This window comes from Coloeus monedula, assembly GCF_965178545.1.
Source record: "Coloeus monedula genome assembly, chromosome: 1".
Classification (NCBI taxonomy): domain Eukaryota; kingdom Metazoa; phylum Chordata; class Aves; order Passeriformes; family Corvidae; genus Coloeus; species Coloeus monedula.
In genome coordinates, this window is record NC_138781.1 from 118,012,551 (window position 1) to 118,038,578 (window position 26,028).

Genomic DNA, 26,028 nt, shown 5'->3' on the forward strand with positions numbered 1-26,028 from the left:
CTTTCAGGCTTCTATCCCCTCCATCTCCTATTGTATCAAATTCTCAATCATACTACATATGTGGGAAAAATTTCTCTAGTCTTCTATGCCAGAATAGTTACCAAGAAGTTTTTGATAATGGCGATAAAAGCTTTTGTGAAGCATCTTGACTGTTTGGTCTTCCTCTTCCCCTTCTCATTTTCTTTCATCTCCATATCCCAGTGCTGTAGCCACTACACTGCAGAAGAACTGAGATTGTTCTCCCAAACTGGTGAATGCAGCTCAGATTCTTGTTGGTACTTCCATCCTTACTAATGGCAGTAAATGGTTTGAGCTGAGTTCCAATTAGCATAAAACCAACATTTTCCACATAGATGCACTGGGGCTAAAGGATGTTTTTCATGGTGTGCATGACATATTCAATTTTTTTTCCTTAAATGACTTTTCATCCTAAGTAACTGCTGCTCTAGTGCACTGGAGGTCTCTCAGGGAACCTTAGGTCTTTCATAGTACTGATGCTTTCATGCATCCCTAAGTTCTTCTAGTGTCTACTAGAGGGATTTGGTTTGATGTTTGGACCCTGAAATGGTCTTGTCTCCTTGTAGGTACCTGCATGTGCACTTCGTGCCTAAGTTCCTACTGCAGATCTGGTTGGAGCAGTCAGTTATTTTAATGAGAGGTTAAACACATATATGTAGACAGGTAGCATTTTTTTTCAATCCCAAAGTGATTTCTATGATCCTAATGATTATTTTCTCCCCCAAGCATCTTATCTTTAGGCTGTGCTGCTTGCCAAGGCATCTTGAAGTAGTTTTATTCTGCAAGAGAACACCTTCCATGCTAGGCAATTCAAATGGCACTACAAAAAGAAGGCTATCTTACACACATTTTTTAAGGGAAACTACCTGGTATCTGAAGAGAGGATTTTCTTTCTTTTTTTTTTTTTTTTTTAAATTTTTTTTTTTTTTTGTGTGTGTGTGTCTGGTTTCTCTGCTTGCCACTTTGGGAAGTTTTTCACTGTTTCATATTTGATTATTCAGTATTCTGTGCTCTTTCCCCTCACTGATCAGCAAATGTGTCCATTTTGTTGGTTCTTATATTTAACAATTTCTAAACCGTAAGACTATCCAGCTCCTCTTTTACCCTTTATCCTGAGCTTTCTGAACTTTACAAGAGCATAAATCATAGAGTCACTGGGTTCTTAAAACACTCTCCTGTATGTACTTGACCTTATTCTATATTCTGAAAACTATCTCTTGGAAGATAACCTCAGTCTCTGACATAATACTGTCCTCTGCAGTGAAAGTATCCTTCTGTTGAAATTGAAGACTTGGGATGATGATAATGCATTAGAACATTTTCCCCTGTAATTTCTTTTTTTTTAAAGTTCATATTTTCCATGTACTTTATGAACAAGCTGCATGAGCAGCTTTCTAACTTTTCTAACTTTTGAAATGTCATTCTTTACTTCTAATAGCTTGGCTTCCCTGCCCCCCCCAATATAACATCAAACTTATTTAAGTTAATAAATTCCCAGTTCATTTTCATGCTTGCACTCTATTCATTTGTTTTCACAGTACTGTCCATTTGAAGGATTAATTTGAATTGGTAAACTATTTGTCTTCTGCTTTATGAATCCTATAAATATTCTTGTAGACTTCACAAACTTTATAATTTGATAGGTTCTGTTATTCAAAGGTGTAGGGACCTCTATTTCAACATCCATCTAGTTGGGGTGGGGGGTTTGCCTGCAACAAAACGTGTTTTAAATTTTAAGCCATTTTTAACTTCCTCATGAATTTCTTCCCTAAATCTTGTTACATACTTTTATGGTCTGTTTCTAGTCACCTTTATGCAATTTTCTGATTTACACACTTCAGACTAAGCTGCTGTTTTCCTTTGTTTATAAATCCCATTAAATAGCAATACTGATATTTCTAATACCGTGGGTTTCTAGGATTTTTCTTAAATGAAGCTTCAGCTCATGATTTATTCTCAAAATCACAACATGGAAAATGACTGGTAAATTACAATGTATGTGAGAATGTCATATAATAAGTGAAGTAAATTTGAAGAAACATACATGTTCTCACAACAGCCTTCAATTTCATGTTATCTTACCTCTTAGGCTCAACTTCATAGTCACAGTGAGCTCATTGGCAATTCAGACATCAAAGTGGCATCCTTACAGTGTCACAAAAAGAAAATTTTTGCTCTAAAAAAGTACCTTAGCTTAGTAAGAAGCTCATATATATACATATCCCTATAAATATATATATATATTTCAAATGTCTAATTTATATTTGGTATTGCAGAATGTATGAAACAAGGACTTTTCTCTATAAGACTTCATTCTTTCAATAACATCACTTAGAAAGAATACCACAACAAATACTTACCTGGCAAATACCTGACAAATCAAAGTAAAATAAGTTCAAGTCCAAATTCAGAATTTCTCTGCAGTTCTTTCAGACTGGAGTGTAAAATTCATATGCAGGAATGGACTTGCTGTCTTTTGGATTGCAAAATGTTGGTATCTGATTGAAGAGGCTCTGAATGACAAGCTGAACACATCCCTGTGTGTCTGGGCTGCATTCCAATTTTTTGACAATATAAGTGTTTTTCACTTAAGCTAGCAATATCTCCACAGAATGTTTAGCTGGACTGCTTAAAAAACATCCTCTATATGGTTCTGACACATATTCCTGCCTCTTGAATCCACTGCTATTACCTCCTTAAATCCATTGCCATTACCTCCTTAAACCTCTGATTCAATTTCCTTTTTTAGTATTATACCTACAATTATGAAGCAGTGACAGGCATATCTCCAAATACTCAGAGGTCAGCCTCAGTTCAAATAAGCATCCAAAAGGGTAGATATTAATCTGAAGGAGCTAGGTACACATTTAAGGCAGTTTTGCAACCCATACCCCTTACTGCTATCATGTTCTTGATAGTGGAAATAAATTTCAGGGCTTAAAACAAAATTGCAGAGGCTTACTTTATTTTAGGACTAACAGTCAAAGTAGAAACTAAAAATCCAGGTCACCTTGCATAGAAAATGTGCTGAGATTTTTTTTTTCCTTTTCTTTTCTTCCACTTGTTCATGGACTAAACTATTCTGGGATATCTGTTGAAGTCTTCCTGCTGATATGAAACTAGGAGAAGCGAAGCTAAACAAACTGGTTTATTACTGTAGGGCCAAAGACATAGATAAAGTAGCATAAAGGAAAAGATATAGCCATGTCTTGAAAATTAATGACAAGTATTTAAAATTGCCTGAAATACTGAAAAAGTCTCTTCCAGAACAAAACATGGGAAATGTTTTAGAATTTCTTTTCCCTTGTCATAAATGACAAGAAAAACCAAAGACATAAAATGAAAAAAAAAAAAAAAAAATTCTTCAGCAGAAAATCTGCCAGCAAACTTTTTTAGGCCAGATAAATTAAAAAAATATTTCTGTTGGAAATTCTGCAGGAAATTGATATTTAAATGAACAGGTAACTTTAATGATGTTTCTCGTCCAGTATTTATTTTGGTATGTGTTTTGTATATACTCTGCTGCTAGCATAAATGTATGAACTGTAGTTTTCACGTGTATTTCCTCTGAAATGAATTCTTAAATATTTGTGATGGCCATTTAACAAATGTGAAATGTTGGGTTTGGTATGTAAGCATTTCTAAATTCCTTTTAGGAAAGGAATCTTTAGGCCAGATCTCTTACACAGCCTGCATAGATAATGTGCTGTAAGTCAGGGTATAATTTTTAAGTGGCCTTTTTTCACTGCCCTGTTGCTAATAATGATCAGAGTGTGACCATATTCTTGGGAGAAGCAGTCTGCTTTAAGGGCTCTGCCAACCTGTGCTGTTCTCTGATAGTGACCTGAAGCAGAAGGTTCACCACAGACTGGTGTGGCAAAGCAAAGGGAGATCAGTTTTCAGCCCCTCTTGTAATTACATTAGTTCAGGAACTGTAAGCAGTTCCAAGGACATCAGCTCTTGCCACATCAGTGTTCTGAACTAACTCAGCTTAAAACAGTGTGGAATGAAATGACAGAGGCAGCCTTGTGCAGATGCAACATTCACTGCATCTGTTACTTAGGTACCACTCCCTTCTTTCATCATTGCTTTTTCTTGAAGCCACAGGTTCTTCTCCCATATGGAAACTCTTTCCTTTTCACCTCTTTACAATGCTTCCATATGCATTCCTTAAACACACCTCCTCCGCTTCATAAAAATGTACAACTTCAAACACTCAGTTTTCTTCCCATCTTTGCAACAGGAGCCCAGCTCTATAAGTAAGATGATGTTCTTGGCAATTTGGGCTCAGTCAAGGTGTATTGGCCTAACAAACTCTTACCAGCCGGACTCTGCTTCTCTCTGCACGTCTTCTGTGAGGTGTTGCACTGCAGTGCAACACATTTGAGCACAAGGGGATGCCTTGCATGGCCTTGCACATGGCCCAGCAGCTCAGCCAATGTGCTGCACGTGTCTTTTTGCTGTAAGACAGGAGTAGGGCTCAGCCCTCTGCCAATGACATGCAGAAGGCTTGAAGGGAAAAATTTTAGCACAGCCTCACGTGGACTCTCTTAAAAATTGGTATCAGGAACAAAAGCTAACATCAGCCTTAGCTCTGCATTCCCACACCTCACACACACATACACACATACATGCACGCCACAAAGGCTCTTCAAACGTAAGAGAGGGCAGGGCTATAGGCTAGACAGCTGATCAGAATAATTTTGCTGGGGCCACGTGAATAAAAAATGTTGATGTGCGTGGCAATTTACATGAAAGTATATATACAGGTTGTCTTCCCTAATTTCCAGCTCTGGAACATGAACTCATATCTTTATTTGACTCATTTTATGGAATACTTTGAAGGGGGTGGGTGAGAGCAGCAAGAAAGAGGTTTCAACAGACAAAAATGGAACAATTAAATTCCAGTCTTTGTTCTCAAGGTCTTCTTTTGAAGTTACCTAATGAAACTCAACTACATTCTTCTCCTTTAAATGGTTGTTAATGCTGCTCTCAGGTAGGAGAGGGAAGGAGGTAGTATAATTGAAGATTTAATTTTGAACTGTATTGTAAACTAGCTTTCATAAAATCCAACAGCAAGAAAGTGGTTCATTACATTTTAGAATGTCTGATGTAAATAAGGTCCCTGAGTGTGTGTGATCACTCTTTCCAAGGTCCAAAATATTTTGCTGTTCCCAAGCTTGATTTGCTTGTTCAGGCTGAATAAGCTCAGCTCACATGCATTTAGAAACTGACTTGAATTTTAATTTTATTCTAATGTCTAATTGTGCCTGCTGTGGTTGCCTCTAATTCCTATGAAGTAGCCCCTCACCTTTTGCAGAAAGACTCTGGAGATTTTATAAGGTTATTAACCAAATCAGAAATGTGCAATCAAGTAAGGCAGAGTTACTATACCCAGTGTATGAGAGGCAGAATTTGTTCTATTGCCAGTTATCCAGGGAGGAGGAAAGGCATGTTGCAAACTTTGCTGTAGGGGAAAGGCATTTTATAAGTGTTAGCCCATTTATTTGACCATAGTTATTTAAAATCCACATTGTTCAACTTTCATTGCCACTTACTGCTTACTTCACAACTCCAAGGAGAGAGGAGGAATCTTAGTGTGTAAAGAAGTTCCAAGGACATAACCACTCTTCATTTTAATATTGTAACATTTTGTGTATATGAGAGGGAATTTTTCAGTGGTACTTGAAAACCTGACTCCTTCTGTGATCCGTTTGTCTGTGCACGTCACTCAGTTTCTCTCTCATCCCATTAAAAAAAACCCCCAAAAATACACCTTAATATCAGAAAAACAGTGCAGGGTGACTGTTGACCAGAGGTTTGACTGACCTCAGTGTGAGTTCAGTGCATGGAGCTCTTCATTTTTCTCTTCTTCTTACCTAGTTTAAAAAGAATAAAAGCAATGTCAGAGCCAATTTCAAAGTCATGGCTGAGTTATACACATTTGTTCCTGGCATTCGAGGAAAAACAATTTCCAAAGTTTGAGTGCTGATTATGGAGCAGAAGTGACAGAACAGTTTGTCAGTGGAGAACATTATATAGAGCTATTTAAAGATTGTCCTCGACCTTTCCACCTCTTTTAAAGCCTCCTGAGAGAGATTTAAACTTCTCTTTTGCCAGTGGCCTACTGTCAGTTCCATATTTGTGTTTGTTCTCTCCATGCTATGGATGTAAGAGCACATTGTGGGAAGATCTTCCAAATCCTCTTTTAGACTCTCGTCTGAGAAAGAGCCCTCAGATTCAGCCAGGTCAACCTTGGCACTTAAAGTTCAGAGAAATACTTTTCTTTCCTTGATCTCCTCTTAAGCCAACTTTTTACAGATGGTGGATTGAAATCTGACCTCTATGAAGACCGTGAAAGTTTTATTATTGTCACTGACAAGTCCAAGGTTTTAAATATTTTTATACGTGGGTTTTCTTCTGAGATACATGTGTGTATATATCCATAACTATGTGTATCTAAATAAATACTGTAAATACTTATACCAGTAAAATACTTGTAAAGCTAAGTTTTTAGATTGTTTGTAAGCAGATTTCTCATATAAAAAAAAATGCTCTACCAATAGGAATTTTGTCCACTGATTAAGTGTTACAAAGAATCCTATTTTCAACATCACATTCAGAGAAAATTAAATTCTGATGGTACTTTCTGTAATTCTGGTGATAATTCTGATGTGCCAACTTTTTCAGTTCTCACCCTCTCATGTATAATGCCCCAAAAGATAGTACAAGTAGGTACTACCACAAAGGCACTGTTAATAGCTGAAAAATCATTTATTATATACTGAAGAATCCTACAGAATTCCTGATCTTTAGTCATAAATGTAAAATACAGAAATGGAGCAAGAACTAAGTTACTACAGTCTTTGATTTATTTTCTCTTATTCTTAGCTCAGCATCCTCATTTGAAAAGGAACATAAAAAAGTTATGACTGGGTTCATGTAGCTGCTGGTACTCACATCTGGCTAGTTTGGAGGTGTCATTGCATGTGTTTATGTGTCAAAAATGGTGTAATATGTGGAGGATCAGCTTTTATTTCACATCCAAGTGGGGTGTTATCATTTAATGAAAAGGTGGAAAGTAAGAGCACAGCTGATTTGAAGCAATTTGAAAGGAGTTTCACAAAATCATCATGGGTGAAATAGCACCTGATTGCAAAATCTGCCTTTACTATTTACGACTGTAACATTTGTTCTCTCATAGTCTAAACACAGTAAATACAGTGATCACTGAAAATAGTTTTGGGTATTTGTTAAAATTTTTATGGTGACTGTACCTTTCTGATTCAAAATACCGCTGCTAACAATGCTAGGTGCTAACTGAAAAACCCTGTTTTTTTTCTTTATTCCTTCCTTTGAAGACAAAGACAGGGGTTTGTTTGCTGCAGGATGGTAACCAGGAGCCTTTCAAAGTGCGACTGCACTTAGCCAAAGATATTTTGATGATCCAGGAGCAGGATGTGATCTGTGTGTCTGGTGAGCCTTTCTATTCTGGTGTAAGTAGTTTTTATTTCCTCTTTAAGATGTTCTTTACAAAGAAAAAGTGCTGTGTGGGTGCATACACACATATGTATGCATTTACTCCCATGGACAGGTTAACACTAAAGTGTATTTAATATGTTTCTTTTGTGAGTAAATATTAGCAATAATAATTTAAGAAGCAGCAATAAGGTAATAAGTTATATGCACGACTGCAGTACTGTTTCTCTTCATTCACCCTTGGGTACTGGAGCCATTGAGGAATGACACAAGCAGTGGTTTTTGCAGGGAGTACAGATATCTCAATGTACTTGTATATCTGAGTATTGTCTGTGGAGTTGATAAGATACTTATGGCAGGGATTTGTTGGTAGAGAAGTTAACTTTTATCCTCTGTTTCTTGGCTTCCTTCCTATGGTAGGGATGCCTTTTCCTGGTCTTAAAATCAAAAATCAAACATGGTTAGAAGGGAAAAAGGGGTTTTACCTCGGTATTTATTTTAAAGATCCTTAGGTGCACCACGTCCAGGTGGAATGTGCCAAAATGCACACCACAATGCCCACCCACGATAGATCCAGGTATAACATTACAGGTCTTACTAATTAGCATATCTATCAAAGATTCCCCAGTGAGAGGCTGGAGTGAGCCCCCCCTCCCCAAGGAACCTTCCCCTGGATGGTTCTATCTCAGTTTACAAAATATGTTCTGGAGAGGACCTTGGGGTCTGGGGCATTTTGATCCCCAACCACGAAACTTCTAAGACATTTAGTCTCCTAGCTTCACAAATAGGTCTAAGAATGTAGGCTGAAACCCACTAAGAATACAAAAGCTATAAAAGGTATATAGAAGGGATATAAAAGAAAAGGCAAAAAATTATCATGGCATCAGTAGCACGCACTACAGGAATGCTGTGAGGGTCACTAGTGTTAACAGCATATCATTTTAACAGAGGTGGAACAGTGTAATAGTGGGGTTTATCTATTACGGTTTTTACATGACATGTCAGATTCCTTATTTAAGCATCATATTGAATTTTTTGCCTGAGAAGCTACAATTTTTTGGGAGATCTGTAAAATTTTATATAAAATAATATTGTAAGGTTCAGAACTATTGTAATGCAAAGTTTTTATTTAATATTATCAGATAGGTACAAAAATAATAGAAAACATTTAGTATTCATTTCTATAGACATTTTTATATATACTGTAATTATATTTTGTAGAGATTTTTAAGATTTATGTGTAACTATCATAAATATTCTGGTCTCCCTTTGAGCTAAATAAAATTATCATAGAATTTTGTGTTAAATCTTGTGAGGCATAGTAGTGTGATATCTGTTTATGCAAATGTTTTGTGAATGCTATTAAGTCTTTTTTAATATTAAATTGCTGCTGTTGCCACATATTTGCATCTCTAAATACAAGTACAATAAAAAGATACAAAGACCAAACAAAAAATAAATTGGTACAATGTTAGCAGGGCAAAAAGTGTGAAAGATTAATGAAAAAATGTTTGAAATTATCCATCTCATGATTATGGTTATCTCAAGGTGAATTCCTTGGAGCTTTTCTCTGAAACAAGAGGAGCACACTGCCTACAGTCTCTATAGAGTTTAGGTTTATTTGAATGACAAATCTGACATTATCTTCTGACTGTTTCATGCGGAACAAGTGCAGTTTACTAATACAGGTCTGTGTCCTTTATATGGAATATAGATGCTACTTTTACTAGCAGACCCCACTGTTCCTCAAGAGACAGGACATCCAGCAGCCAGGATAGAAATAAGTTATGAGTTCAAGCTCAAGCTGTAGTTCTTCAATTAGCATCATACACTGTGACACCACTATTCCACCAACACCGTTCTGGCATTATTCAGTAAAAGATTTTATCACTCAGAAATGTGACTCTCATTATTCTGCTGTAATATCTGTAAAGTCCTGCTGAACTTATTATTTAAATGTCTTCATGAAATGCATATTTATATTTTTTCCCTTTTCACAGTAAGGCTTTGTCTTACAGTTTTTCTCTCCTCAGTTTTGCAAAGGCTCTGTAGAAAATAATGGCTTATTTGCTTCCCCTGTTAACTCCCCTATATTATTTGCATATTCAACGCATAACTCATTAACTGATTGATATTGGTGTGTTGATGCTTTTTCCTGGAAGTTTCATTGTTAGACTAGTGACTTTTGAGCACTTTACCCTGATTTCCTTTGGGATTAAGACTAGGTTTTGCAGCACTAGGTTCATTCCAACTAAGGATGATTGACGTTTCACAGACATTTAGCTGTCCTTTTGTCACATGTAATTTGAATAATCTGAAATCATGTGCTTTGATTGTATCCTATAATCAAACAAGTCCTACAGGTTTTGTTCTGTTTTTTTTTCTATTTTTTCTCATTTTTATTCCTGATTTATTAGGTTTAATTTTTTTTGTTTGTTTTTCTAGTGTTATGTTTTGTTTGGTTGATTTTGTTTTGTTCTTTCTGTCATTCTAGATAACTGACTGCATTTATCTTTTTTTTACCTGAATTCTACAATGCAAGGGTTTTCATTAGCAACTAACACTGAATGCCTCAGAGAATAAACTCTTAAAGCAAAAAAATAAAACTTTTAACTGAGGAACAATAGTATTGTTAAATTTTACAGACAAGTAGCAACAGTAAAAGTAATTTTTAGTCTGTTTAAATAAATAATCATCAAATAATTTCATTATAAGGTTTTGCTTTATCACTGCTGCTCTGGTATGGAACGAAAGGCTATTACTGTGTTTCTGGTTCAGAACAGTATCTCTTCTGTTTGTTGAGTCTGAATCAATTTGCATGCTCCTCTGTGTCGGACAGACTTTAAACAGGCACTTAACGTTCCAGCAGCATCCAGATCTGCATCCTGTGGAATAATCTAAATAAAGTCAATGGCTCCTTAGGAATGAAGTGCTGTTTAATGTGAGTGTATGGGATAAGGACCTAGTTCTTAATTTGGAACACTTCCTTTTGGTGTTAAACAGTTCTAGTTTCCAAAACTAAAGAAGTGCAAAGAAACCTTGTTTCTTCTTTCATTGTATACAGTTTGAAGTAAGAAAATATAGTGCATAAAAGATAATAAGCAAAATAAACAGTGTTATACACTAAAAAAAGAAAGCATCTGTTTCTTTAGTGGGCTGAAAAAAAATGATAGCATTAGTGAGGGTCCTGCAGCAATTGTACCTACGACAATTCCATACAGTATCAGCCATCATTCAAATGATCATGGAGTACAGTTGCACCAATAAGTATTAAAGAGATTATTGTGTGTACAATAAGAAAGACTTGCTTTCCAAGAGGAAGAAATATAGCAGGTTCAGCATTATGCTGCTAGCAGATATCCAGTGTAGATTTGAGCTCCAATGCAAATGACCAAAACTGGGAGGAGAACATTTTGTGAAACTCAAAGTGTAGAAGGCAGTGTTGTTACTAAAAATCCAGATTATATCCTTGCCTGTAGAGAGGCTTTGTATTATGGGAAGTATATGCCCCAGTTGAAGTAGCTTGGGTAGGAAGATAAGACCAAGGTCAGGTACACCTTTTTCTCCCAGGGCAGTTAGGAAATGCCATGAAAAGAGCTGAATTAAACCACGTAGGAACCTTGTCACTACTGATGGAAGGATTGCAGAATATCTTAATATATGATTTTAAGCCTATTTCTTTTATTACTTGAAATTATGCTCGCAAAAGTTTGCTGTATGGTGTTCCATAAAGCAATGTGCAGTGAGGCAACTCCCAGTCTTTTCAGACATACATGTCAATAGCCTGGACTAACCAGGATAGCCTAATGCTGAACTTGGTAAAAATTGTGATGGGAGAGGAGACAGCCTAACGTATGGCATGTCTCATCTGAAGAAGATTTATTCCTAGGAAAAGTTTTAATATTTGCCATTCCAGAATCAATATTTTTATTTTTGAGTTAATCCTCGCAATTTCTATCACCTTTCATGAACATCTGAAATTCAAGGAAAAGGATTATTGTGCTTTAGCAAGATAAGTAGTTTATCTGTCTAGGAAGCTATGGATTTTTTCTTCTTTTCTTTAATAAATTTTGTTTACTAATTGTACTCAGAAATTTTTTTATACATAGAGTCTGTATGCATGTGAGATCCATAAATTAAGGCTATGACAATGTACCATCTGACAGGATGGATTATTTGAATCAGCTACTATTTTTTCTAAAATAATGAAAATAAGCTGCGAGCAGCTGGCAAATTGTTAGCTACCAGGATAGTTTGCATTTTTACAAAATTGTCTTAAATGCTCTTTTAAAGGGTCATATATTCTACAAAATACTGCTAACTCACCTCATGATAACATACAGATGAGTCACATTTCTTTCAAGCAACTTTTTTCTATGCTGCTGTGTAGTAAATGCATTAATTAATTAAACATTAATAATTTCTTTTAGTGGTTTGATTTTTTAATTAAGGATCTTTGGGGGAAATTTGTGTGAAGATCAGTCATAGTTCAATACTAATAAAAAATGAATGCATGGTTTTGTGAATTGATAGAGCAACAGCTCTCGCAGTAGCATGGCATTTGTCCACGCATTTATCTGAGGTTGATACAGTTGTATCTAAATGTAGCCTATGAACCATAACTGGCTTTTCAATAAAGAAAAAACTATCAATAAACACCTTTTCCAAGGCCAGAAAGTAACACTGTCTTAAATTGTTGCACTGTATCCAGATCTTTTTTCTGATCTTGTTAACCAGAGAGTCATTTTTCTGTAAGAATAAGAACATGTGATAGCTCACTTTTAAAGTTGTCCTTATGCTATTGTGAAATCAACTGCTGAAAGATTCATAAATATATACAAAGCCCGTAAAGTATCAAAAAAAAAAATTAGCCATTAGAGATTTTCTATTTTTTTTTAGTTTTTTATAAAAAAGTCTTTCAAGTTAGAAACTTTATACAATAGACTGTTCTTCTTGATTTTTTCACTTAATGATGACATGCCTAGGAAGTCAGATGAAGTTATTACATTTTCCTTGCTTGAATATTTAAATTTTTGAGGCTTCCTGAGAGTTAATTTTATATCTGTTACATTGGATCATTCTCTTTTCAAAATTATGAATTTTCTTGTCATATATTTTAGTGTTGGTAAAACAAGTTCAATTAACATTAGCAATTTTAATGAATAGAAATAGAAGAAAAAAATTAAAAGCTTAAAATGGAAAATAATAGTTTTGACTTATTTTCTCTATTGTCTTTATTTACAATTTTGATTCTGATGTGCGGTTGAATATTATAAACAGTGCTAAAATGAAACTCCCTGTCTTGGAGAGAATTGCAAATATGTGCACAGATAGGTCACCTTTGAAGCATTTTCCATTCTTGTTACCTTCACAAAGCTATCAGTAAGAATCTTTGGGTTTTTTATCTTGTTGGGATCTGTCAGCTATTCAGTGGAGTGAATCAATTTTTTCACAGAAGTCGTCAAGTATCTATCAGATGGGGGTAACTTTTTTTTCCCCTGCCAATCTGGACAGCTTTAAAGTGACAATCTGACAGATGTAAATATGATTATTTAGGGAAAGCCTAAGGCAGCTTATTTTTGTGCAGCTCCTTAAAATTAAAAAGCATAGCAATCAGCTGAGGTTAAAAATGCCATTTATAATGCCAGATTTGAAAGAATATAATAACTTTTCCTCATTGGAAGAAGACTTTTCCTCCACAAGATAAAAATATTGCAACTTAGAAAAAACTCAGAGAACCCAAAATATTGATCAGTGGCAGTATGTGATGTGAGGCTGGAAACTAACAGAGAATGTTACGAAACCTAGTAGGAGTTCAGATCCTGACCATGGGTTTATAGGTTTATTTCTCTTTTATTTCTATATTAAGAAATGCAGTACTTCTGAAATGAATCAATTGTATGAGTAGACATTTTATAAGTAGATGTTTAGGTGAATGTTTCAGCTTTCAAGCATAGGCTGCAGTACCAGGAACATTTTGAAGTAAGAACAAACGAAGGGTTGACTGCTTTTTTTTATTGCAGTCACTGTTAATAGCCTACACGACAGCACTGTGCTTGCCATCCTCAGTCTCAGCACATCTGCAGAGGAAGGGGGATTTCCAGTTGACCAGGCATGTTGCAGCCCTCCCTTACTGCCAACCTTCTCCAGTTGCACGAGGAATTGAAATAATGAGACAAGCTTCAAATGCCACATGATGGAAGTTGATAGCAGATGAGCAAGTCTGCTGGCAAACCCTGTTAACACTATTAATTCAAACTGGAAATGTGACTGACCTGTGTCCTGTGTCCTTTACACTCAGAATGAGTATAAAGCTTGCACATGTAAATTAATCCAAAGAACTGTCACTAAGAAAGAGCAAAGAGTTACCAAAAAGGGGATATAAAAACTTGAAAATGTATGCAATAATTAAATTAGATTTTAAAAAATTCTCATTATATTTTCTTATTTCAAAATGTAGTAGGATTACTAATAGCTGATAAGCTATATGAGAGTGTGGCCTTGAATATATTATGGCATCAAATGTTAACAGGTTGATCTCTGAAATTGCTGCCAATGTATTGATATTATCTTTATACTATTACATTTTAAAATTTATGTTCTAACATTTTCCTCCTTTATTTCCCCCTACATTTTTCCATGTCAGTGTGCTATTGTAGATTCCTCTCCATGTCTGTTCCTTTTTTCCCACCTACTATTTTGTGCTGAAAACCTTTCAGCTTTTTATCATGTTCTTCCATATGTATAATACCTTGTTCTCTGTTCTATCCTCTGAAAAGAGAGGTCTTGTTTTCTGTCTGTACCTAGACAAACTAATTCTTCATACCTTTACTCTTATAAGATGAATATCCAGACTCACCAGATGAATAACCACACATTGGGAAAAAGGCTGAGAAATGGTATATTTAAGTTTCACATGCTGTTCAGTTTTGTGAAGATTTTTGAAGTTTCTTCATCCTTCCATTCAACGTTTACTTGATTTCTTTCATAGAGACACATTATTAGATTATTAGATCACATTAGATGACTGCTTTATATTATACAGGATAAGTAGTTTGAAAGGATTGCTAACTAATCATTATTTTTAAGTCAGTGAAGCAATTATAAACTTCCTTTTACATCATATACAGTCAGTAAGAATTACTTGTATTTTTACAGTGCTCCAAGATAAAAATAACATTAACTCTTGACTAAATATAAATAGTTAATGATTACACAGGATTCTGTGTTTTACTTTCCTCACTATTTACTGTTGCTCTGTGCTCACATGGTCATTCTTCACTTCTGATCTCAGTCATGATGACATTTGTGTTCCCCAGAAGATCATATGGATTTTAAGGAGAAATTTTAATAGCTCTTTAATGAAAGCCTCAAAAATACTGTTTCTGTTTTACTGCATAGCTCTGAGGAAGAATTTTTTTTTTTTTTTTGGCAAAACTCTTATCTGTCCTTGCCAGTCAATGAACATATGTGTGGACAAGGAATTTTCTGAGTTAGAGGCATGGAAAATGCTGACATGGCAACAGCTTTGTGTTTTTCAATAAAATGATAACTACTCCTGTTCTAGGAAACAGCAAGAGCACTACTCTGAATCTTGCTTTTAAGGGTTCTAGGGGCTCTAACCTTCCCTGTTTGCTATAATGTAGATAACAAATGTGAAAATGGAATTACAAGCTCACAGAACACTTTGTGTAGTCTTGATAGTGAACTATGTATCTTTTCATCTGAACCAAGTTTTATTTTGTAAACTTGGAGATGAAGTTGCTTTTGGAATTTGCAAAACCACTGCAAATTCAGTCACAGAACATCATGTGGTGCAAAAACAGGGGAAAGCATAAAAATATTGATAGAAAATCAATGGAACATCAGTATTTTTAACCTGAACAACACAAATAGTCAATCAGGATACTTAGAGCACTTCCTCACTTACAGAATTTGTTGTCTTCCAGAGCTTTTGCTGTGTTTTATAAATGAATAATCAGAAATGATTTTAAGAACCTAAAGCTATTAGGCCAGAGAAAAGCATTTTATTATTGTTATTGTTCATTTGAAATGGTAATTAAAGACATCAGAACAAAATAATTTGCTTCAGTTTGCTGGTTAAACTTCTTTCATGCATTAATCATTATAATAAAAATATTTTACATTACAGTATAGTGCTTTTCAGACAAAGTATATTCCATTCACCTGGGTGTAAAATGGCACTGAAAATTAAGCTTGGTTTGGGGTTTTTGAAGGTTACATAAAATAAGGCAAGTCCAAATCACAAAATAAAACTTATTTGGACAAAGGAATTTTCTGGCAAAACATTTCAAAGTTTGTATCCACCATCAAAATACTTATTCAAGTTACTTTGAAAGTCAAAAGGGAGGGATTAATATTCCCCAAGTTAAATTTGACATCCTGCCTCTATATCAGGTGTTTTCACGACTAGCTTGAGTCTGCCTTTGCTTGAGTGAAAACCAAAGAGTATATTTTATTGACTCTTTTTAATGGGTACTTTTGTGTGTGTTGGGCTAAAAAAGACAACAAGGACAGAAATATTCCACAGGATCATTTTTCTATTAGTTTTTTTAAAAACATAGCTTCAGATTAGAATATATTCAGATGCCAGTATTTACAGTGACTACTGACATATCATGAACAACAAATTTTAATGAAGTTGCATGTTCTTCACTGAGAATATTACTTTGTTTGAGATTTAATCCTTAAGTGTGTTGTTCTTTATTCCATTCATTATTGATGTAGCACTAGCCAGTTCAAGTCAGTTTAGTGAAAGGTTGCTATTTTTCAATGTCATCTTAGCACAAGTGTGTTCTATTTGATTTGGGCATGTATAACAAAAAATACCAGAATATATTGGCTAGAGTGTACAAGTCAAGTTTCTGCTTTAACTTCATGTTCAACACAAGCTGGAGGTAGAAATGAGATGAAGTTAACAGGAAAAATACAGCTCCCAGTGGAGCCACAGCTGAGTGTTTTGTGTTCATTTCTGTAAACAGCTTAGACCGCACATCAGAATGTGGCTTATATTGGTTTATCCTGAATATATTGTCAGCAGTATTACCTGCATCTGAAACTGTGGCAGACAAAAGGTTTTCTAAGTGCAGTTTGTGGCCTGAACCCAGTCTATGGAAACTGCATTTTGAAAGTTCCTTTTTAGAAGTTTATGTTAGAAATAAAAATTGAAATATTTGGCTATTTAACAGCAAAATATGTACCTTTTTCTTAGAATAAATATATGCAAGCATTTTACATTTTGCAAGCATTTTACATTTTGCAAGCCTAAATGAATGAATGGTAAGTCTCATATTAGGAAATCCATTTTGTCTTTCAGTCCAAAACATTGGATGAGCTCACGTTCACTCTTTCCACAGTTACACAGTTCATATTTGTCACAAACACAAAAAAGGAAACAAGGTGACTTGATTTCCACCAAAATTCAGCAATAACATTTTTCCAAAACTTTGATGTGGTAGTTCCTTTATTTTCCTTTATGTAAAGGAAGTGAGGAAGTAAAAAAATACATCTGTATATATTCTGTCTTCTCTGTCACTGCTACATTCCTGATGATCTATTGAAATCGGACTGACGCTGGCAATCTATGCTGATTGTGCTGAAATAAATACAGTTAAATGTAACATATGTAGTTAAAACATACATGCAGACTTATGCCATGAAATAGATATATATGTAATTAAATGAGTATAAAATCTAGACCACATGTAGAGGACATTCAGAAATCCATAAAATTGATATATTTGAAACTGGATATATGGTATATCTGCTAGTAATTTATTTTACCACTGCCTAAATGTACTAATTCTAAATGATCTTTGGGTATAAAGTAAACAGACAGACAAAGAAAAAACCAGTATTTTTTATAATTTTTTTATTTGAGACAGATAGTAGCCTACAGTTTTTACAGCACGAATTTTAGGACAAGCAATAAAAGGAAAAAGATGGCCTGCTTTTAATAATTATAGGCTATGGGTTGCAATTTTTAAACCATAGCTTTGAGATCAACAGTGGCTGTTTTTGTATTTAACTTTTGGTGGGTTTTGTTTTTTGTTTTCCTAATTTGGATCATTAGTGTGCTTTGAAATGGATTTATGCGATGTGTGCACTTGTTATGCTTTGGTTCACATCAGTGAGTGGTCTTGGCATGCACAAGTTGTTTTCCTTTCAGATGACACTAAATTGGAAAATGCACTACAGGAGTGCAGTGTATGTTCTTCAGCATGTAGTGATCAACCTGCATGTGGGACCAGTTTAGGACTAGTCAAGGCCTTAACCTCTGACATGTGTGTGCTGTGCCATAATTGTCCAACTCTACAGTTCTGTTCTTAGCTCATTGCAGTACTGGCTAGGATGGTGTGAATTGAACAAATTATTTTTTGGGGTTTTTTTTGAGGCAGGATCTCTTCTTTTCTTCCAGATTTTGTCTTTTTCCTCTGCAGTGTAGGTTTCATGGGATTTTCAGTTCAGGAACTCAGAACTTCATTAAAGCAACAAAAAGCAATGTAGGATGGAAACACAGAAAAAACTTATTGAAGTACAAATATAGTTTTCTGGCAGAAGACATTAAATCTAGCAAAACTTGATTTATTTTTTCCAGGAAAGAACAGTAACAATTAGAAGACAGACTGTAGGAGGATTTGGATTAAGTATAAAGGTAAGAGGATTTTTTTGGTCTATTATTCCATATTACACAAAGTGTGTCTTTGTGTATAATCAATGTTACTGTTAATGAATGCAAACTCTATTTTAGAGGACTAGAAAGAAGAGAGGAAACATATTCTTGTGTGTTAGATACTGTCACAGCAGGCAACCAGAACTATGCTGCCCTATGGAGTGGAAGGCAATCATTCCCTTAAAATTCAAGCTGACCAACTCTGTGATAAGGTTTTATATAAGAGTTGAGAAGTGTTTTCAACTGTATAGACTGTACTTGTGTTCAACTGTTCTCTAATCTAAATAGTTATTAATGAATACTAAATTACAGTGGCAGGCACATGGAACAACCAATAAGTTCATCATCAATTCTCCTACAAAGAATATCACATTAATTCACTGCAGTTCTTTAGTGGGACAGAAAGTCTTATTGCTTGCTTGTATTGTTTATTTTTCTGTAGATCAAGCACAGACAGCAATTTATCATGTTACCATGTTTTTGCTTTCTTCAGTAAGATTTAAGAACATATACAAGTGTAGGTGATCCTTTTTAGGAGAGAGAGGAAGGTTTAATAATTTTTATTATTATAGTCTATGATTTTGGAAACCTTACCTTAGTGTTCAATCTGAGTGTAGACAACACAAGATTAAGTTTATCTTCTAAACTCAGCAGTTCTTAGTCTCAAGATAGCAATGGAAAAAATGAAGTGTACTTCACATGAATGCAAAGAGGCCTAAATTATTCATATATAGTGAAAGTATAGATTTTCCTATGAGCGTCTGCTAGTACTGACCTTATAAGTGACTCATAAGAAGGATTAATGTGCATTTGTGTTATCATTGATAAGAATATTGCTGAATAGAAATATTAATTTAAAAAAATGTCTTGGTGTGCTTGCTGTTATCTTATTGACCCATGAAGACCTCTGTTCAAGGAAAACTAATTGCTATTTTGTCACCAAAGTTTCTCATCAGTTTGGTCAACAACACTCAACTTTTCTTTTCCTCCAATATCATTGTAGGTTACAGTTCACTGAAAAATGATGAAGTAATGAATATCAGTGTAAAATCAAGTATATGGGTAAATGAGTTTTTATTTATATGGTGCTAAGAAATAACTGCTTGTAGTAAGGACTTTAGATGATTGGAAAACAAATCTCAAGTCAATAAACTTGATTTTTATGTATACTTTACAATGAGTTATCATTTAGAATTAACATTGTTGACAATCTCAAGATCACATTACTTAGTATTATGGACATTGCATAAAATAAAATATCATTGATAAATATAAATTAAATAGTTAATGTGCAATGGTCTATCTTAAATTAGTAGAGCACTATATTCTTACCTTTTCAGAGCAAGATATCCATTTTCTAGGATTATTTTATATCATAGATATTTTGATCAAAATTAACCTGAGTAATGGAAAGGCGAAGATACATAAAGTCAGATATGAATAGACAATTTTTAATTTTTGAAGTAACTAGCAATCAGATTATGAAATACCACAAGTACAATAACTTATGAAATAATGACAAAAATGTCATTATAGAGAAAAGAAATCTCTTTAAAAGAAAGGAAACCCAGACTTGCTTGGATGGTGTAGATTAAATAATGAAAATGACAAGTTGAATTCTATGGTCCAGGATTTTCTGTAGATGTGTATCAGGTAGTATGATTTATTACTCTAAAATTACTTAATTTTAAAAAAATTAATGACCTTTTTTGCTAGGTCACTTTATTAGTAATTCTACATTCTCACAAAGATGGACAAGCAATTGGATAGCCAACACAATCTTAAAAAAATAATATAATCTATTATTATCATAATTTTAAGCTAGTTGTAAGAAACACCTTAGAACTGGAACTTACAGTAATTTTCCTTTTTTACTTTAGTAGGCAAACTTTATGAAGACTCACTGAAATGGACTTTTTATTTATGGCATGAACTGACATGTCAGTTCCAAATACTCTGCAAAGTGCCAGTTTTCTGTTTAAAATGTGTCATTTCATTATGGTATGCTTCTTCTTGCAGATGAATAAAAATTTGCTGTTTTGTTTTGTTTTGTAAAATTCCTGAACTTTAACAAAGAACTCGTATTTGTTATTAATATTAAATAGAAATGCAATTATTTTGAAGTTGTGCCAGAAAGTAGAGGTCTACAAGTAACCCTGAAAGAGTGGGAAGGACTGAGGCCTCTCCCCCTTGTCTCAGTAATTTCCACAGCCCCATGTACTAAGGTAGTTTCTGTTACCTTACTACTCCCAGCTAATTAAAGATGGGGGTTATTTAAGGACTTGCTTTCTGGCTGTGATGCATATCAGAGGATGCAGTTTATCTGAGGTGTTAATTACAGCAGTACAGTGATTAATAGCCCTCACTTTAGAATACTTGCTTGTGCTTTGTTATGAATTTGCTTAGTTTTGGCAATTAGGTTTGGGGCATTATCATTTCTCTTTTTTCTGCTACCTTAAAACACCCATTTACTGTCAGAAATCTCACACGATGAAGTCACCTTTTAAATGTCTCTTGAGTCAATTTTGAAAATGTCTTATCCCACTGCAAGTATTTTGGAGCCTTGGAATTATCTTTTTTTCTTAAGAGCAGAGGACAAATTGATTGTAATTCCAAAATTAAACTAATTTTTTTTTTTTTAAATTTGTCTGTGAGGGAAAATCTCTTCTCTTATAACCCGGGTGTTCCAACTATATTTGTAAAAATCAGAAATTCTGCAGATTGCTTAAAAAAACCTGTTTGTAGGATTGACTTTTTTCCAAGACCTAAACTTCAGCCCTCTTAAAAATAGATTGTAGTCTGCTCTTTTGAGGTTTGAAAACATTGTGTTTTGCTGTACGTCTTAACTGAAGTTAGTGTTGAAACTGTGATTGAATTTGAAGCAGACCTGCTCTGGTTTACACTCTTCTGAAGGAATTATATTCTCTTTTCTGAAGTCTCCTGTTAAATATTTTTGTGTGAAGGAATAGCCATGGACATAGATGTAGAATTTGGTAAGTGTAGTGTAGTATTTTAGTCATTTATCACATCTCTGACTAGTTTGGGATGCAGAGTTTCGACAAAAGATGCTGCTAAGTGTATGATTTTTGAAAGAACACCCTGTTTTTTCAATAGTTGGAGTGTAGTGTTCCTGAAGAAATAGGCACAAAATTGGTAGTTCATTAAACAAGTTGAGGTTTGCAGTTAAGTCTGACTCCTGGCTATCAGGACTACAGAACACTGCCATTTTCCTACCTCTGTTTTGATCGTTCTTTTAAAATGGTGGACAGCATCACAGATCTTCTGAGATTCAGTATGACTTTTCAGTTTGTCTCAGTCAAAAAATTCGGTGGCAGTAGACCCTAAAGCTATTTTCGCTAGTAGAAATGCTGCCTTTTAGTATGAAGTCAGAAAGTCCCCTACATTGTCTAACTCTGGTGATGATAAAGTCCAGCAATTGGTCTGATCTTTTATAAACTCTTTCCTTTAGAAAATAAAAAAGTAATTTCCTTCTTATACTTAGAGCCAAAACCCCCAAGCCTTTTTTAGTAAAAGTTACTGCTTTCAGTTGCCCTATTTTCATATGTCAAAAACTTCTGAAAAAAACCCTCACACATAAAATTTGGAATAAGCAAAAATCTTTAGGAGTGTATCATGTGAAACTTTGAATGGAGGTGTGGATGACCTCTCACCAGTAGTGGCCAACATCCAGGACAGTGACCTTCAAACAGCTGCCAGTGATTAGAGCCTCCTCTGCCTCTTCTAGCAGGACCACCTCCGCAGGTGGGTTGCTGCCATTATTCCAGGCTTATGCATCCCTGCTTAAGGAAAAATGACAAAGAAAATTTTCTTGACAAAGATCAAGAAAGACTCTGGTAGAGGTCTGAGCCATTAAGTCTTCAACACCATTACTTGATGTATTTTTGTCTGGTATTATAACTACATGTCCATACTAGAGGAAGAGAAAATTTAAAGCAGTGGAAAAGTTGCCTCTGTTCCCAGAGATTTCTTCAGAAGAGTATCCCCTGAGACTGTAAAACCAGATTTTAGACACACATACATTTTTTTCCTGTACAGGACAGAGAATCAAGTATGGAGAATGCAGGATGCAAGGCTGCAGTATCAACCTGAAGTAGTATTCAACAAGATGTTGGCAGAATATGTACAGTTTGCTACAAATTGCTAACAGTGACAGGGTATAGATAGGTGGTCAGCTATTTTCTGTTTCCTGTTTTGATTTTCTGTTTCCTAGAATAGTAGGCACTACATCCTTTTACTAATTTAAAAAGAAGCCTTCATGCAGGTCAGACTCGGATACAATGAGAGGAGATAATTCTCTTCAGTAGGACATCACTGAAAGCTTCTTCAGACCTGCCATGTAAATGCATTTTGGTAGATTGAATACAAGGGAGGAATAATCATGTTGTGTGCATTGCAGGCTCGCTTAGTAATAAAAGTAAATTACGGCTTTAATGGAGCCCCGAGTCTAAGGAGGCAGGCAGGCAGTTTTAAACCTTATACTTCTTTGCTGGGCTTTAAATAGAGCAACACGTATGTAACTTGGAAGCTTAGAAAGAAAATGACAAAGTTATTTTTTCTGGTTGTTTGAAAAATTTTGAAAAAAATTAAATTTGTATGTGACTAGAAATCTGGAGGGTATAGGTTAAAACTTTAAAATATACTGAGCTTGAACTCATTATCTGCAGTGAAGCCAACTTTTGCTGTTGCTGTTTCTCTGGTGAAAACTACTGAGAGATATTCAGCAAGCTATAATGCTTTAATTTAATTAGTCTGAATACATCCCTCAGCCTAACTGAAATGATGGTAGCCTCTGGTCTTTGTGGAGTCAATACTCAGTCTGTGATAGAAATACTGATATGTTCTGTGCTTGTCAACACTCATCTCATGCAATGCCAGTAGAACTTTTCCTGTAGACAAAAAATTGTTGTAATATTACTGAGATCCCTATTAACTCAGTGTTTTTAGGGCCGTTTGCATTAATAGCCACTAGCAAAAGGAACATTTAGCCTATTTAACATTCTACAGTGTCACAGGAAATTAATCTTTATTCCATGACAGAAAGAGGTGTTGAGTGCAGGAGTCTGTTCAGTTTCAAACACTTGGTGATTGTATGAAGAAGGGATATGTGCTGTTCCTGAGGCCATCAAAATACCTGTGTCAGTCCTTTTCACACCTTGACACCAGATACCTGGACCTAAAAAAGCCATCATTTCCAAAGTAAAACTGTCTGCTGAAAAGAAGAGTAAGCAAATCCTTAACCAGGATTCGTAGGCCAAACAACAATGCGGCAGACAGTGGTTTCTGGTGACCTGAATTTGTACAGCTTGCATTTGAGCGTACACTTTCATGCTCTCTGCAGAGGAAAAAATATTTGTGTCTTTCTATATATTTGTCTTTACCTTCCTTTGAATTTCCTTTTCATTTAAGATTTATTTTTATTACTTTTTTCTTAAGGACTATAAATGTTTCCAGTCCCAACAGGATAAACTGAATGAAGCAACAGCATTGAATTGTTGTTGAGCTGTTGGAACTATCATCCGGTGTTCATTTATTTCTCCCTATTTATTGAACACCTACTATTCCATTTCTTCATGTTTCTTTTTCTGTTTCTTGTTACTTATGCCACTGCTTTCTTCACTCTTGTGTGACAGACAGAAACAAATAAAGGATGCTTTTGAGATGAAAAGTCCAAACCTTCTTTCTTGTGCTTTTGTTTACCTCCTTCTAGCCAGCGTGAAAACGCAGTGTGGTTGCCATTGTAGTTGGATGGCCATTCTGCTTTTACAGGACACATTTCATGCATTAAGTGCTCCAGAATTCACAGAAACTGATGTCCTTTTTCTTCAAGTCTGGTAGAGTTCTGAATTCAGTTTCTGAGCTAATGATGGCAACTGAGAATTTCTTTATGTGACACAATAAGGAATTAGTCACAATCAAATATTCATTAAAATAAGAGGAAATGCAGAATCAGAGTTATTTTCTCAGTCTCTCTAAAAACAGCATTTAGAGAAAGGGTAAAATATAACTTTAAGCAAAAAGATATTTTTAGTGACTGACAAGATTGTCATTTATTCTGTTTTCAGGGTGGAGCAGAACATAATATTCCAGTGGTCATTTCCAAGATTTCCAAAGAACAAAGAGGTGGGTATCAGGTATCAGCTTATTACACTGTGCTTTAATGCTCCCTTTAAAGAAAGATGTATAAATCTTGAGATTCTTCAGTGTTAAACACATACTATCAAAAAACACACCCTTTCTCTCCCATGTCTTTATGATCTCTTCCTCAGAAACTTTCTCTGAAAAAGTACAGAATTAATATTTGGAATAGTTTGTAAAGTCTTCAGTGTATTTTTTTTTTTTTTAACAAAAGATTCTTGTAAAGCATTATTTTTAAGATGAGAAATAGGAAGGTATTTCTAGAATGAAAATGTTTAACAAATTTAACAAAAGCAATGATTTAGTGGCTTTCACTTCTCAGTTATTTTCTGGAAGCTGTAGCAGATCAAATGTTTGCCTCTGAAATCACAGTAACACGGCAGGAGAATGCATGACTTTTTAACCTGGTTAGTCAGGTAGTATTGAGACAGGGGTGGCAAATGGCAGAAGCTTGATAATACTCCTATGTTATTTCAGCATTAGATGCTGAGCTGTGTCAACCTTTGCAGCAGCTCATATGTTGCTAAATCGGTACTGCAAAAAGTCTTGACCGTACTTAATAATAACAGAGCTGGTGCTGAATCTCTGTATTAACTGGCAATGTTTTGAAGTTACTGGAATGATACATGGATAATAGTTAAACAGCTCAAGATGTGCACAATTATGAGGGAGGAAGGTTGTGAACCAGTACTAATATGGTGTATTTAATATCTTTGTTATGTTTGTATTTATTTGTGCAAGGCCAGAAATGTAAACTTGGAAACATTTCCCTCTATCTGTAATGCAGTAATTCTAGAACTTAGCTTCTCCTCAACCAAAATGTGCCAGCATAAGAAAAGTCTCACATTCACCCACACAGATAAAGAAAGGTGTGGAACAATCAGCATATTGAGAGCTGAAAGCCAGCCCTGAAAGGTAGATGTGAAAGTTGGAGTTAGGGAGGCTAAGGAGGAGCATGGAATGAGCCCCTAAGGAAGGCCATTAGGTTAACCTTAAGAAGTTATACTTGTGACTACACTCTCTTCAGTATACATATAACTAAGTAATACGTAAAAATGTGGCATATATTACATGCAGTAGCTATTAAAATGCTATTAAGCACTGCAGGAAAAATAAGAAAGATATACTTAATTGGGCACACTGAAGTCCAATTTTATTTTTGTCATTATTTTTTTGCTGCAGGAGCTGTTACATTGTTTCTAGCCCCCATACCTATCTATGATAATTCATTACTGCTTTCACTAAAAATACTGCTGATTTTGAGAGAGCTAGTTTTGAGGGACATCTCTTGTGTAGGAGACTGCTGTCTTGAGATGTAGAAAGTGTCATGCTGTGTGCCTGGACTAGGGAACTTTGACAGAGAAAATACTGTTTGACCCAAAGCCTGTGCCTCCAAAAAAATCAGAATGTCTGTCCTGCAATAATTTAACAATCCATTGTTAAAGATAGCTAATAGGACCATTCCTTCAAATGTGGATTTGAGTGTCATAATTTATGTCAATATAGATTCAATATAGTTTTAAAGCTCATGTAAATAAGTAAAGTTTTTGGATCAAGTCAGATACTAGCCTTTTCCAGACAGTATCTTCTGTAATGATATGGAATACTGTGGGTAATAATTGCATGTAATCTGTTAACATGCCTTAGTTCTCATGTTGGGGGTTATTAACTTCTTTATAGAC

At 34.9% G+C, this 26,028-nt stretch overlaps 1 protein-coding gene across 1 annotated transcript in view; it reads left to right on the forward strand.

The window, feature by feature from the left end:
• SNTG1 (syntrophin gamma 1) overlaps nt 1–26,028 on the forward strand; it is a gene marked incomplete at both ends in the record, with an annotated part of 173,959 nt that overhangs the window by 20,992 nt on the left and 126,939 nt on the right. Inside the window, 3 exons of the mRNA XM_082284419.1 lie at nt 7,380–7,514; nt 18,116–18,172; nt 24,274–24,331. Coding sequence (XP_082140545.1) covers nt 7,380–7,514; nt 18,116–18,172; nt 24,274–24,331 — 250 coding nt within the window. The remainder of the gene's footprint in view (nt 1–7,379; nt 7,515–18,115; nt 18,173–24,273; nt 24,332–26,028) is intronic.